Source organism: Glandiceps talaboti, chromosome 10 (genome assembly GCF_964340395.1).
Source record: "Glandiceps talaboti chromosome 10, keGlaTala1.1, whole genome shotgun sequence".
NCBI lineage: Eukaryota > Metazoa > Hemichordata > Enteropneusta > Spengelidae > Glandiceps > Glandiceps talaboti.
The window spans coordinates 4,260,620-4,277,184 of NC_135558.1; the positions used below are offsets into that span (position 1 = coordinate 4,260,620).

At 35.9% G+C, this 16,565-nt stretch overlaps 1 protein-coding gene across 1 annotated transcript; it reads left to right on the plus strand.

The window, feature by feature from the left end:
• Positions 1 to 4,604: 4,604 nt before the first annotated feature.
• Positions 4,605 to 14,854, plus strand: LOC144441116 (mitochondrial-processing peptidase subunit alpha-like). The gene is made up of 11 exons (XM_078130645.1): positions 4,605 to 4,656; positions 5,221 to 5,429; positions 6,362 to 6,441; positions 7,739 to 7,821; positions 8,476 to 8,578; positions 9,253 to 9,345; positions 9,792 to 10,067; positions 10,653 to 10,952; positions 11,723 to 11,785; positions 12,286 to 12,430; positions 13,478 to 14,854. Exons 1-11 carry the CDS (start codon positions 4,607 to 4,609, stop codon positions 13,648 to 13,650), a joined length of 1,575 nt encoding a protein of 524 aa, XP_077986771.1. The 5' UTR covers positions 4,605 to 4,606; the 3' UTR covers positions 13,651 to 14,854.
• Positions 14,855 to 16,565: the final 1,711 nt, after the last annotated feature.

The following is a 16,565-nucleotide window of genomic DNA, read 5'->3' on the forward strand; positions in this document are numbered from 1 at the left end:
TGCGTTATTTTTTTTTAAACATAAATTACCTGACCCCACCTAGTTTTTTTGCCGACCCAAATTTTTTTTTGAATATTCGAGGGAAAAAAAGAAAATAGCGAAAATTGTGAAGTCTCGCAAGAAATAGTGGATGCGGAAACTAACATCAACTGAAAAAAGACAATATAAAACTGTTCTTCCAATCTGTAATGGCTGTACATCTGATGGGAAGAAGCCAATAACACAGAGACCATATGGAAAACAACAGAAAAACATAACTACCTGCTGAACTAGACACTCATACAATAAAATAAAAAAGCTACCTACCCCACCTATTCTAAAATTGAATGTAATCGGAACCACATAATTTTTTTTACGCCTGATGGTGATGTCATAAATTTGATTAAAATCTACCTGTGATCTTGTGCAGGTCTTTCAAAAATCTTCCAGCCTCCCTTTCTCATATAATGAGCACAAGAAACATCACTTTCAAGCACCTTTTGGCTGAATCGACCAAAATATCAAAATATTACGTTTGTGTAACACAAGCTAGGTTATTGTGTGGCTGGACTTCCGTGCGATCGACCTGTTACGAGCTTGGAACACAGCATGGTAATAGGCATGACGGTGCGTGACCAAGTGAAATCCTAACCTATATATATGTTGATCGCTTAAAAGGTGCGTGACTAATGACGTCCAAGTGAAATCCTAATCTATCCAGAAATGATGTGATTCGTTTTTTGACGTAATTCAAGTTCAAACCATGAATACTTGTTTAAGAATTGACACTCTTTGACCCCTGGCATTGAAGTAAAGTACAATGTCCTTGTTCGAAAAATTTATTTGTTGCTCAAGAAATGTATTAAGGCTGGGGTCAGAATTTCGCAGCGTCCCTCCCTCTTAGTGCTCTCAAAAAGTTGTATGCCCCCCCCCCCATGAACCCAAGAATTGAAAGTTTCGTAGCCCCCCTCCCGGCTGCACTTAGTTTAATGTGTAATAATACAGTACCCCCCCCCCCAACTCATCACTGAACATAGGTCGTAGAAGTAATTAATGTAATATATATATATATATATATATATATATATATATATATATATATATATATATATATATATATATATATATATATATATATATATATATATATATATCAGACAGCACAATCAATTTCAAATCAGTATATTTGCATAGCATGTATGCGTAGTGCTATGAATATAAACCACGAGAAAAACAGGTAGCTCTTTTATTGATACTTGAAATGTATTATGGTGCCATGACTTCCTGGGGGGCGTTATTCAACGCTGATTTCCATATCCATGTTTGCGACCTGAAGGTTAAAATGTAAATGCAATACAAAAAAACATGTTATGTTTAGAGAGTCATGTATACTGGAATAATAGAAACTCTCCGATAGAGCAAATAACAAGTTCTAATCAATATGTGTCAATAATCTTTCTTTTGAATGGTTTAAAATATAGCAGTAAGTTTAAATTTATTAATAATGCAACAAAGTAAATTGTTTGAGTTACATACTCACACTGACCTGTCGTATTATGGGCTGTTAGTGCTTTGGAAATAAATATTCTAATGGGTTGTTATTTTTCCTTTCTTCCAGGCTTAAATTGTTTGAATTCTGACGTGTCAACAACCCGAACATCATACAATATCAAACAGTCGAAAGCGCGAGTTCCTAGATATTAGATATTCATCAGCGATAATTATCTGACAAATTTTATATTTTAAATTATGGTATTCTTATTTAGTTACTGAGACCCGAAGTGAGGCAGAGGAGGGTAACTCCATGGATACAAGTTACAGGGGAGAGTTAATCACATCCCAGCAGGTACACATGCTAGAAGTTGTCATCGAAACTAAATTGTCTTCAATATATTATTAGTAGAAATTTTGAAATAAATGTTAACTCTAGAGATATTTAGTTTTGAACATCATATCATCATCATCATCATCATCATCATCATCATCATCATCATCATCATCATCATCATCATCATCATCATCATCATCACCCCCACCATGCGGACGCATCCGAGATAGAGTCTACAATCTTTTGCTTGGTATCTCTAGCAATTGTGTTCATGTAGCTGAGAGGTCTTCTTCCCCTATTTGGACAAGGCAATCGTGAGCAGAGATATGATTTGGCCCTTTGCACGGAAGCAGTGACCTGCAAAGCGTGCTCTTCGCTTTGCAAGAATGATGGACATGGAAGGAATGTTGCCATAACTTTCAGACTTGGACTTGTGTTCCCGCCGAGAGGTGTTCTGCACTCTCATGAGTAGACGAGTATATATACCATCGAGTCGGTCTTGCAATTGTTTCTTCATAGTCCAAGTCTCTGAACCATATAAGAGTTCTACACATGCTCTGAAAAAGGCAAGCTTTGTTGACCAGGTTATGTTGGACTTCCAGAACATCATATACACAAGCTTATATTTAAAGTTTCCATATATATACATGACCTTATCTTTATGCTTCATAGATAACGATATAACGACTACAGTTCGTACAGATATAAAATGCTGTCTAGAATGAGTTGTACGAACATATCCAACCATTAAATTGCACTTTTTCTACACAATCAAATAGTTATAAAACAACATTATGTATTCAATTACACAATCATCTGTTACTATGAATTTTTGTTTACCAATAATTTTTCTGTCAGATACGTATTTGTTTGTTTGTATTACTGTACACGTAGTTGCATTACCTAAATACTTTCCTAGTGGAAAATACCTAGATACGTATAAAACATACCTAGTTTTAGATATTGTTGAACTAGCACTGGCTGCAACTGAGACATTTTTCCATTAAGGAACAAAAGATATATTCGCTAGAAATTGTTCAATTACTTAAAAAATTTCTTTCTTTTAAAAAAAAGAAAGTGTACCTGTTAATTAAATGGTCAATGTTATTATATGTAATAATGAATGGATAGCTACTTTCAGACCTATTCCCCTCCTCACACCACAACTAAGAGTTAATTTACTGCATTTCACTGATGTGTTATGATATTACTTTACAATGTGGCACTTGTGCCACTGTGGCAGTAAGTTTTCAATGGCAACGTTGTATTAGAGTGGTGAACTAGTGCCTTGAGATGACCAAAACATTGTAATTTTTGTAGACACGAAATATGACATTCATAATGCGGTATATAAAACAGATTTGAACCATTATGGAAAATGGGCGTTTGATATTTACTTTAGGTGTCTGTGTAGGATTGCTCAAGGATCCGGGCTTTCTTCTTTCTTCATTTGAATAAACAATTTTAAAACCCCCGCACAATTGTGTTCTTTTATGTGAAATGATAACCTGAATTAGACTGTCGGCAGTCGCTTGCGCCTTTTTTTCCCTACGTTTTATCTAAACTTATGTCGTTGCCGCACTCCGATCCGGCGCAATACTACTATAATCGCATACTGATATCGAGGGCCGAAGGCTCGGGCGTTCGGCACTCGATCACTCGGGCCTTCGGCCCTCGATATCAGTATGCGATTAAAATAGTGTTGCGCCGGATCGAAGTTTAGATAAGACGTAGGAAAAAAGGCGCGAGCGACTGTCGACAGTCTAAACCTGAATGAGTAATTGAGAAACAGTTAGATAAAAGCGTATAGCCCTTTGGAGACAACTTGTAATTGTCATCTCTTTTTTTTTAAAGTTGAGGACATTTTCCTTTAAACTTTATAAAAGTGAAAGTGAATAACAACTCAAATAATTTAAGATTATGAGACTAAACAAATCTCCCGAGGGACTGGTGCAAGTCTAGTGTTTATGTTGTGATGAAAATCTAACTAGTATTAGCAATACTATAAATATATCGCTGAAAACAGATCTTTGTTACAGTATCAAATTAATGGATAATGGATAAACTTTGTACTATATGTACTATCAAAATATTGCTAACATTAAACAGATTCGATGAATTCTGTCATAGATATGGAGATCTGTTTAACATTCCCTTTATTCCACAGTCCCGAGGGACTGGTGCAAGTCTAGTGTTTATGTTGTGATGAAAATCTAACTAGTATTAGCAATACTATAAATATATCGCTGAAAACAGATCTTTGTTACAGTATCAAATTAATGGATAATGGATAAACTTTGTACTATATGTACTATCAAAATATTGCTAACATTAAACAGATTCGATGAATTCTGTCATAGATATGGAGATCTGTTTAACATTCCCTTTATTCCACACTTTTTCTTAACGTAATTGGATATACATAAAGGGGCTTCAACATAAAGGGGCTTCAGCATGGCAAGATATTGCCATAGATAATGTGGTGGAGTGGAGATGTGAGTCTTTGGTAGTGCTGGCCTTTAAAAGGTCCATATGCAGACATTGATTTATGTGGTGGTAATAGTGAGACACTAAAAGTGAAAGTGAAATATTTGAACAGGGGGAGGGTGATAATAATATTGTCGAGAAATTAAATTGAGGGAGGGTCACTTTTCAGCTCAATTGCGATTCCGCCACCTGTTGCCTATCTGCTCAACTTTTGCGCAAATTATTGAGGGCGCTGTCCATCACAAGTTATGTATGTATAACCTTTGACCCAATTTAAATGTTAAGGTCATTCAAATCAACATGGCAGCCCGCATGGTGAACGGAGCCGCTCGCATTTTCGACCTAGCAGGTAGTACTTTCAGGTAGGCATTGCGTTCATATCTAAGTTTTTATATTGAGAACTAACTATGTGTCTTTCTGATTGATCGAATGGACTGGAATGAAAACAGATATCGACAGTTAGCGCATTGCATCAGCTAATGATTCCACTCCCAGTCGCCAGTATATAGTACGTATGAATTGAATTAGCTGCAATAATTGTATCGTTTGATGTGATTTTGAGGGCTTTTTCGTCTGTTTTTGTGCCTTTTTTCGTTCCGACGTTTGATTCGGGTTAAGCGTTGGAAGAAAAAGGCACAAAAAAGCCCTCAAAATCACATCAAACGCTATAATTGTTGCAGCTAGAATTGAATGGATTGGAAAGCCTTCTTCAAGGTCGTCATCTTTCCTCCTTCAATCCTTGTACCCTTAACCCCTTGTAAGTTGTAATTGCTTGTATGTATGTGTTTTCTGTTTTTGCCTCTTGGTACTTTAATGTTAGATGGAGATATTGTAGAAGATTGTTCTAAATCATTCCAGCAAGAGAATCGTAGTAGTAGTCAACAAGTTGAATAATTTGCTATATTTTTGTATAATTTGGTTTACAGGCCAAGTAAAAACTGTCGTAATCTTAGAAGATATTGCAGTGGTCATGGAAGTCCAGAAACAACACCACTTACACAATCCTTACCAGGATTACCACAACCTGTCTACGCTACTAGTACGGATCATACACATCAAACTCATGTAACAACGCTATCAAATGGGTTAAAAGTCACCTCACAGAATAAATTTGGACAGTTTTGTACATTGGGAGGTAAGTTATTGTGTCTAAAGGCAAATCAGAGAATAACTCTGAAGAATTTAGTATGCTTGAAGGTGTGTAAATCTCTGATAGCAATTGTCTGATGTCTAGATGGTAAAGTGGTATCAAATCATCTCTGACCCCTGTAAGGAGAGAGATCTTGTTCTTGGTAAAATGAAGTCTCAGATCATGATGTACAAAGTTTAGCAGTTTCAACTGTCAAGACTCATAGATGGAAAATCATGTGAATCAGTACCTGGAATTTTAAATGTCTTTCTGTGTATAAAACCAGTATATATATGTTAACATGCAAAATATTCTCATTGTTTTGTTGCCAGTCTGGAAAATTATGCATATATACACACTTAGGATATTATTGTCCAATATTTTTTTTTCATTCAGCCAAGGAAAACATGAGTGACCTAAGGGGTCTTGTCACTACAAGTCACTATTAAACAAGTAGTGGCAAAACTGTTTTGTCCTGAATGAAAGGAAAGTATTGGGAAATAATCTAATAATACATACCTCCTCAAGCATAGTTTATGAAAAATGAGGAAAAACAATTGTGATTTGAAATATTTTGACATTATATTTTGAGCACCACCGAACCAGTAGAGATGGGTTGTTGACATACAACGATCAGGATATAAAAACCATATTTTCTGTTCAAAGACAATAACTTGGTTTGTGCATTGTATAATGACATATATAAATATATTTTTGTCAAGTATAACAACATTCATTAATTAGTTACTAAGTTGTAGTTCATTTATCTTTGTGTTTCAAATACTAGTGACAGAATTAGATCTTGTACATAATTACTGTGTTTATTTATTTATTTGTTTGTTTGTTTTGTTCAGATTTTAGGAAATAAGAATATAAAGAATGTAAACCTAATTTCTGTCCATCCTGTATCATGTGCAATTTTTCTGTTTTACTTACAGTCTTTGTAGATTCTGGCTCTCGGTATGAAGTGGCCTACAAGAATGGTGTCTCACATTTTCTTGAAAAGTTGGCCTTCATGGTGAGTATTTCTCAACTAGACTAAGTTACAAAACAAACCTTTGCTGAGAAAATCTTCATGTGTTTGATAATATCTTACATAAGCAGCTCTGCTAAGCCAAGGTTAATTCTATGCTGTACCATGTATTGCTATAGTGAAACCGTGTACTATTCCTGTGCAATAACTTTTTGTAATATTAGTCACAATAAGGTCATTATATATATCAACCGACTCTGTGATATGGTCTTAAACATTCAATGCAATTTTAACCAAATATCAAATAATAGGGAACTTGCAATCCAGACTGAGCATGCTCAGATGCAAAGGACTATGGGATTATCTGTGGTTATTGTAATACCTAATCTGGAGCTACCGATAAAATAAACCTCCCACAATGGTCAGGGTGACTATGAATTGATTATTTGTGGTTACAAACAATATAACATTATTGTTTACGATGCTAATTGATTAGTATTTATTATATTTCCCATGATGCATCATTCAACATGGCGGGTTTGCAACTTCCCTATTGTTATGTCTCTTCCAACATTGTTGCCAAAATGTGCTAATCAGTTATCAGAAATGATGTTTAGCTTTTCGTGAGATAAACAGTGAAAGCTTAACAGCCCAGATTTGAGTTTTGTTGACCATGACAGTATGGATTATAGGCTCTCACAAGGTCAGGACATTTAGTCATATATGGCAAACTTCAGTCTGCAGAATTTGCATTAGAAACATAGAGATTAATTGTCATAATTGAAGCATATTTTGGCTACAATTATTTGTAAAGTAGATTCACATATGTGTAAAAGAATATTGATACACAAAAGCACAGGCATTTGTGATATGAAAGATAACCAGACAGAGATTTAGTCAGTACATGGTGTGTGTGTGTGTGTGTGTGTGTGTGTGTGTGTGTGTGTGTGTGTGTGCGTGTGCGTGTGCATGTGTGTGCACACGTGTGTGTGTGTGTTTGTGTGTGTGTGTGTGTGTGCGTGCGTGTGTGCGTGCGTAAGTGCGTGTGTGTGTGCATGTGTTTTCTTCATTTATACATCAGGTATGCAATGCAAGAACTTTTGTCCATCTATATCTTTTCATTTTGTCTGACAGTGGTATAGATGATCTTGGAAAAGTTTTCCCATTTCGTTTTAGAATCATACTCATCACTAGTATGTTGTCCATTTCCCATGTGAAGTGATGACACTGAATTCTCTGTTCTTTCTTGTAGCAGATCTAGATATAGTGGTATTAGTAAAAATAAAAAGATCAAAGTTTACTTGTAATAATATATTTCAATTTTGTGTTTTTATACCTGTAGTCTTCATCCAAATATGAGAGCAGAGATCATATAATGCAAGAGTTGGAAAAATATGGCGGGATTGTAGACAGCCAGTCATCAAGGTAAAGTATGATGGGATTGTAGACAGGTAGTCAGTCATCAAGGTAAAGTACACTGTATGATGGGATTGTAGAAAGGTAGTCATCAAGGTAAATTACAATGGAAATGTAGACAGTCTGTCAGCAAGGTAAATTATGATGGGATTGTCGACAGTCTGTCATCAAGGTAAAGTACAACAACAAAGGTTATTCAGGATAAACAATGTTGCACCTTTGATTAAGATATTGCACAAAATCATTAAAGATGTACGTACTTGAAATATGACAAAAATAGAAATATTATAATTTGTTGTGGTACTTTGTTTCTTCAGACACTGCTCTTCAAGTTCCTAAGTATGCTAAAGCTGAGGTAGAATGAGATCCATTTTTTAACACAAAAGAGAGAGAGAGAGAGAGAGAGAGAGAGAGAGAGAGAGAGAGAGAGAGAGAGAGAGAGAGAGAGAGAGAGAGAGAGAGAGAGAGAGAGAGAGAGAGAGAGAGAGAGAGAGAGAGAGAGAGAGAGAGAGAGAGAGAGAGAGAGAGAGAGAACTGATATAAGAAATGACAAAACAAAACTTACAATTGTACACAAGTGTTGACTATTTTGTTTGTAGTGAATTATGTTCATGACTTTGTTAGTATAAAGCATCTATGATCTTTTTTATTTAATATTTCCAGAGACACCATGGTGTATGCTATGTCAGTAGAAAGCAGTGGATTAGAAACTGGTATCAGTGTATTGGCAGATGCAGTATTACAACCCAAACTGACTCCAGAAGAGGTGAGTTGATATATCATCAGATTCTTTAGTCTAGAGACTTGGCTATCTTAGTCAATATACTGACATGACAGTATGGCTCAGAGACTTGGCTATCTGACTTGACAGTATAGCCTAGAGACTTGGCTATCGGACTTGACATACTGGCTTGACAGTATAGCCCAGAGACTTGACTATCTGACTTGACATACTGGTTTGACAGTATAGCCCAGTGACTTGGCTATCTGACTTGACATACTGGTGTGACAGTATAGCCCAGAGACTTTGCTATCTGACTTGACATACTGGCTTGACAGTATAACCTAGAGACTTGACTAGCTGACTTGACATACTGGCTTGACAGTATAGCCCAGAGACTTGGCTATCTGACTTGACAGTATAGCCCAGAAACTTGGCTGTCTGACTTGACATACTGGCTTGACAGTATAGCCCCGAGACTTGGCTATCTGACTTGACAGTATAGCCCAGAGACTTGGCTATCTGACTTGACAGTATAGCCCAGAGACTTGGCTGTCTGACTTGACATACTGGCTTGACAGTGTCACAATTGGGTGGTGTGTGCTGTTCTGGCTATAATGTGAGAGCACAAACAATTAAGATCTGTCACCATAAAATGTTGCAATAAGTATGTTGTACACTTCTACAACACATTGCATTGTCTCTTTGTTTTCTTACAGATTGATTTGTCGGCTCAAATCATCCAGTTTGAATTAGAATCTCTGAGGCTTAGACCAGATCCTGAACCTCTGCTAACAGAAATGATTCATGCGGTAGGTATATTCATGTGGAAAACAGTGTTTAAGAAGTAGATGAATGAAATGTACTTGAGTACCTACCTCACAGGATTGACATAGATGTAATATTTATGTGAGATGAAATAAGTAAATGATAGAAATATTACATACAATTTCTTCCGCTAATGAATGTTCATGGACTGTGGATTCATACTTAGTAATGAAAATTTCTACACACAGAGTCAAAAAATTACTTGGAAGCAAATCCAAAATTTTAATTATTACTTTTCTTAACATGAAAGCCAACCATAAGAAAACAAATGACATAGGCATTTTGATGATTATTTTGTATATGACTTTGTGTTTTTGTAAGAATTTGGATAATATTATCATGTATGTGTAAGTGTGCATTATGTTAATTTTCTTTAGCTAAAACTAAAACTTTGAAAACTAATTAGTTACCAATATGGTTTACTTTACAGGCTGCATACAGACAGAATACACTAGGACTGCCTAGGTTTTGTCCAAAGGAGAACATAAGATCTATTGACAGAACTGAAATTTTGAATTTCATGCACAACTATTACTCACCTTCAAGAATGGTTATAGCTGGTGTTGGAATGGAACATGATGACTTAGTCAAGATGGTACAAAGACATTTCCTGACAGCTAAACCAGTATGGGAAACAGAACTTGATACTAGTCTTAGCAAAGGAGTGGATCACTCAATATCACAGTACAATGGTGGCATTGTTACGGTAGGTCTTTCACTTGTATAGGTGTAGGTATCGGTATTTTATTATGGAGTGCAGACCTGTATCCTGTTTGTATGAAAAGGTACTTTGTGATTACTGAAGTCCTGTTAACATTGCTTTGTTGGGCAGTCAGTGAATTCTGATCTGTAAGTAAGTGGGAGGTATTTGGAAGTCAAGGCAGATATCTGAATGTCAGTATAATCATTTCAACAGATCTGGCATAACACAGTGAAAACCATATCACCTGAATCATAGCATTATGTGGTTAAACTTTGCTGCGTTTCATTGTCGACAAAATATTACAAACATCGCTACATTTCTTCATTTGATGTGAGAGATTCTTACAAACATTACTATATTTTCTTTGTGTGAAATGCCATCATTGACAAGTCATATACAGAATGAGAAGTGAAACCATGGTAAAAAATTGTTGATATTTGGGATATAGTGTACTCAGTGTTGGGACAATCCATGGGAAGTTTGTTATGTAGGAAGTATATACAATAACCTTATTAATATTAATAGAAAATGTGAAACTTATTCCATATTTAACCATAGCCCCTACATTGTTTTCTGTCCCCATTGTAGGAAGAACGAGACATGGCCAATATAGCTCCAGGGACCCCCATTCCAGAATTAGCACACATTGTGGTTGCCATGGAGAGCTGTGGACACAAAGAAGATGATTTTATTCCATTTGCTGTACTCAATATGATGATGGGTGGGGGAGGATCATTCTCTGCAGGGGGTCCTGGCAAGGGCATGTATACTAGGTTGTATTTGAATGTGTTAAATCGATTTCACTGGATGTACAGTGCTACTGCAATGCATCACAGTTATGAAGATAGTGGTATATTCTGTATTCATGCCAGTGCTAATCCTACTATGGTAAGTATTAATGTTGAGTTGAGAGACAGAACTGCCCTATATAAAGAGGATTATGGCTAATCTATGCAAACACAGGAAATTCAAGCTGTTGTACAGAGCACTAGCTTCTGGGTCTTGTTTTCAGAATTTTTTTGTGCTCCGAGAAACACACAGGTCATGTATCATGTACAAATTGTTTGTGAAGTGGAATGTCGTAGGATGGTAACTTGATACACAAATTAGTTGAAAATCAGTCTGTTTGTTTCATAGAATGAAAAAAACTTTCCAAATGAGACAAATTCCCCTGCAAACAGCTGCTTAGATTGTGTGTCATTCAGGATCATTCAAATATGCGGCATTTGCATGTGAAAAACCCAGATATAGGGAATGTTTATATTTTGGTGATTACTTGCCAGTGAGTCATCACAAGTTCTCCACCTCCAAACATACAGTCAGTCATATGCAAAATAGGGTCCCAGGCACCGGCAGTTGTCTGTTTAAAGAATTTGTTGTAACTTTAATAACTTGATAAACTTATTATTGCTGTAAACTTGACATGATTTCCAAAACCATCCCTTTATGAGTATATCACATTTCACAGTTTTATATCTAAAACCAAATTTCTTTTTTGGTCACTGATACAGTGTCTGGGATTGTTTTGTGTTGTCATCTTTTCCAGCTCAAAGACTTGGTTGAAATTAATGTCATTGAATTTGTACTAGTAAGTCTGACATATTGCCAGAGATGGTCTGTTGTGTATGTTTCATTCACAATGCTTGCTTCTTTTCCAGCTTAAAGACTTGGTTGAAATTATCGTGAAAGAATTTGTGACCATGACAGGCAGGGTTGAACCAGTAAGTTGATAATTCTTAGCTCCACATTTCTAACAAATGAATTTATATAGATGTTTACATGTTATAAGAATGTATTCTAAATGGAAGATAGAGGGGATGCCATTATGGTAGAACAATATTCTACTACCGGTAGATTTTGCTGGCTATGTATTCATATTAATATTAGTAATTTGCCTGAATGAAATCGAATTGAAATAGCAGGGTTTTCACTGGCCAATAGCCTTATAGTCAGCTATAGTCCTACTGAAGGCTGTGTACTTTTTTAAATATTTCCTCAGTGTGTATGATTTGGAATGACTTCCAGTGTGTGCATGCAACCTTTAATATCAGACTATCCCAATACACGTGTAGACTATCACTGCATCTTAATATTAATACATTTTAGCAGTGATACATAGATGTAGGGATAGTCTCTACTTTTTCTTTAGAGGACATTGAAGATTGGAATATAGTTTTCAATTATTCTGAAAATGATTTTTAAAAAAGTATAATATTTTCAGATGGAACTGCAAAGAGCCAAGACTCAATTGAAATCTATGTTAATGATGAACCTTGAGGCCAGACCAATTGTTTTTGAAGATGTTGGCAGACAGGTGTTAGCCATGGGACACAGAAAACAACCTGAAGAGTTTTGTAGACTTATAGGTATGTTAACATTATGAGGAAATCTGGTCTGTTTAGTCAGTCAATGAAAATATGAGTCACCTAAGGGGCCTTGTCACTAGCAACTTCTAGTGACAAATCCTTAGGTCACAAGTATTTTCTGACTGTATGAAGAGAAATTTTTGAGATATATTATAATAGAATTATGCCTCCAGTCCTCAAGCACAATTTATAAAAAAAAAAAAAAATAAAGGAAAATAATGGCAATTTTGAACATTTTGACTCATATTTTGAGCACTGCAGACAGGTGTTGTATTCATGTTGAACGACCAGAGTATATTAATTGCATTTTCTGTTCAAAGATAATAACTTGGCTTGTGTACGGTATACTGTATATAAACAGGAAATGTACATTTGTAGTAATATATAATATCCTACTTGATCAAATGAACATCATATACCAAATCACTTTATTTTACTTGAGAATGGTATAAAAACAGCTACCAGTCCCAACATTCTCCCATCATGGTCTCTCCTCAGTATCTGAGCACCCATATAACAAAATAATAGTATTATTACAACCACTGGACCCAAGATTCTCCCTTCATGGTCTCTCCTCAGTATCTGAGCACTCATATAACAAAATAATAGTATTATTACAGCCACTGGACCCAAGATTCTCCCTTCATGGTCTCTCCATGTGTCATGCCACACAATCAGCCAGCTCTCAGGTTAAGAAGAAGTCTGATAGGGCTGAACAACACGACATATCTTACATTGGTTTAGAAGTCTGATAGAGCTGAACAACACAACATATCTTACATTGGTTTAGAAGTCTGATAGGGCTGAACAACACAACATATCTTACAGTGGTTTATAAGCCTGATAGGGCTGAACAACACAACATATCTTACAGTGGTTTAGAAGCCTGATATGGCTGAACAACACAACATATCTTCCAGTGGTTTAGAAGTCTGATAGGGCTGAACAACACAATGTATCTTCCAGTGGTTTAGAAGTCTGATAGGGCTGAACAACACGACATATATCTTACAATCTAACTGATATTGATACTACATTTCTTTACAGATAATGTCACAGAAGAGGATATTATACGTGTTGCAAACAGAATGCTTAGATTAAAGCCTTCAATTGCTGCCATGGGAGATCTCAGGAAACTACCAGACTTTGACGACATTCAAGCCGGCCTAGTCAGTAAAAATGGGCGGTTGCCAAGACGATTTTCATTCTTCAGGAATTAGAAATTATATTTTTGTTTGAAACAATGATATTTTCTCAATTATTTATATACAATGTATTGTCTCTGCATGTTTTATTTTTAAGCATTTGTGTAGAAGAGGTTTTTTTGTACAGGAATAATCATCTGTATGTTTCTTAACAATATGTGCATTTCCAGTGTTGTGTTTCTCTGTTTTAGGTCTGTCACACAAGAATACACACTCACATATTGATTTCCATATATATGTGCTGTTCCTATAGACAATGAAATGCATTTTTTGATCATGCTATTCTGTGATGTCACAATTTATACAACACCATTGTATCTTATCCCAATTTGTCTCTTCTGCTTAAACAACAACTGTGGTGATAAAACGATGCCAGCAGGACAATTTTTATTTTATTTTATATTCTTTGATTTGAGAAGAAATGCATAAAGTTAATGTTACAGTATTTCACTCATTTATTTTTTGCATGAAAACCAAAGCAGTTTTTGTGAGTGAAAATGCAGTACAAAAAATAGTATACTTTAAAATGAACATTGTATTTAGAGAGAAATTAATGAAATAACAAGTTTTGATGATGACGACGACGATGGCGACGATGATGATGATGATGATGATGATGATGATGATGATGACGATGATGATGACAAGGAGGATGAGGATGATGATAATGATGATGATGATGACAAGGAGGATGAGGATGATAATGATGATGACAAGGAGGATGATGATGATGATGATGATGACAAGGAGGATGATGATGAGGATGATGATGATGATGATGAGGAGGAGGAGGAGGAGGAGGATAATGATGAGGAGGAGGATGATGGCAGTGCTGGTCATTGTAGAATAAGTGATGATAATGATTAGATTATGAACACTACTGTAATGATAAAGGTGAACGGTTGTCTGAGATAACACAAACTCTAGTGGTGAGAGAAACTGCCATTCGAATCTCAGACAGCAGATACAGTGGTTAGCTGTGTATGTTACTATATTAATGACAAGGCAAGGCCACAGGGGATAGAGACTTTGTGTAGAATGGCTGGCTTCTATTTTGGTGTTGTCAGACGTCAGGAATATTTCAACAGATAAATTGTGTAATCATTGTGATTTTCAATCACCTTCTGTTATATACATTCTTGTTTCCCATGCTTTTAATAAAGTGCACACATAAAGTAATGTACATTTTTCATAGAGACACTATGTTTACACACAATTTGAGACATAAAAGATCAAATTAGTAATCAAATGATTGTGTCCTTTTTTTTGTCAATTGAGGCAATGGTAAACAGATAACTCAGTGATCATATTAAATGAACCAGTATCACCTATAGTTAAATGAGAGTGCGATATCAGATATCATTTACATCAGATATCATTTACTCTGATGGAGACGATGCTATAATCATTGAAATTTGCAGCAACACAAGACTTAGTGATGAAGAACATTTTGAATCTTTTGAGACACAACACACTGTATATGCAAGATCTGGAAGAAGAGCAGGGTCTTGGAAAAAGACTATTTTTCGCTTTATATGCTGTTATGTAAACACAAAGTGTGTACATGTAGTTGCCACTGTTCTTGTTTAAATTTGAGTTTAAGACTTAGATTGATTTTAAATTACATATGCAGAATGTGACAGTCTCAATGCTTGTCATTTGAATATAAACTGTAAAGATAGCACTAAACTAAATATTGAAAAAGTGGTCTTTGAATCAATAACCATCCATAAATTGATTTCGTTGAGCAATTTTGGACTCATCCACTGTATTCCAGAACCATTCCTGTCTTTCAGGACCATCCTAAATACTGTAAACCTTGATATTTTAATTAACTACTGTAACAATTTTTTGCGAGTCTTGAGCAACATCTCAAGGACTATCTTTCACTATTACCAGACTGGTACATTTTGTTAATGTATTCTGATATCTGTTAGGAGAGTATTAGCTACTAGGGCTACTCCGAGATCATCAACCATTTGCATATCTGAGATTATAATATACCTAGTGATAATGCTGTGCCATGATTCGCTAGAATCAGTCACGTGATAGGAAAATAGAATGACTATTTCCCTAGGGAAATAGTTCCATCAACTATTACATGGTCACGTGACCACCGTGAGTTCACAGCAGGTCAAAATGGCAGCTTCTGATGATGTCGTCTACCACCGCGAGTTCACAGCATGAGGTATTTTATAAAACACATATTGCCTGGCCTAAATTCGGGCTATAGCACCCGTTCATTACCCCCTCGTGACTGTGATAGCATGTGATTCTGGTAACTCACAGTCCCTCGGGTGTAATAAACGGGTGCTATAGCCCTCATGGCCAGGCAATATGTGTTCAATATGGACTTTGTTCAGAGATCATCAACATTTTTCGGATATCGTCTATATATTCCGAGGTCTGTAAACTGTAAATAGAAGAACGCCATCTACGGTCGGAATATATGTCTTCAATATAGGATATATATACCCACTAAATGTTCTGTTTATGTCTTCATACATCATATAATATACCGTGGTCGTTCTACATCATGACAAGGCACAATTTACATCACGGCAACGCATGTCTGCATCATTGGTTCAGCTGTGTTCAAGCCAAATACGAGTCAAAAAGTTCAAAATTGAAATTAATTTCCCCGATTTTTCTTTGCATTGGTACAATTATAATATCATAACTATGCAAAGTCCAGTTGTGACTGGCTGCCTCACGATGATACTGTAGATAGCGCCCTCTGTGAAGTGATCAAAATTTACTAGTTAAAGTTTGATTCCCAAAACTAAAGGGGTTCGACTCTTATCGGTTGCTACATTATGTTGGCCTAACCATCCGACCTTCACCTTATTGTGAGACTCTGACATGAAGACTCCACAGACGCCCATAGTCCATCGATAGTGCTGGTATCTGTTGGTGACTCCTCTTATCAC

Coding starts and splice junctions, on each gene's coding strand:
- LOC144441116 (XM_078130645.1), top strand. CDS start 4,607: ATGGTGAACGGAGCCGCTCGCATTTTCGACCTAGCAGGTAGTACTTTC. Junction 8,579..9,252: donor CCAAACTGACTCCAGAAGAG/GTGAGTTGATAT, acceptor GTTTTCTTACAG/ATTGATTTGTCGGCTCAAAT. Junction 12,431..13,477: donor AGAGTTTTGTAGACTTATAG/GTATGTTAACAT, acceptor ATTTCTTTACAG/ATAATGTCACAGAAGAGGAT.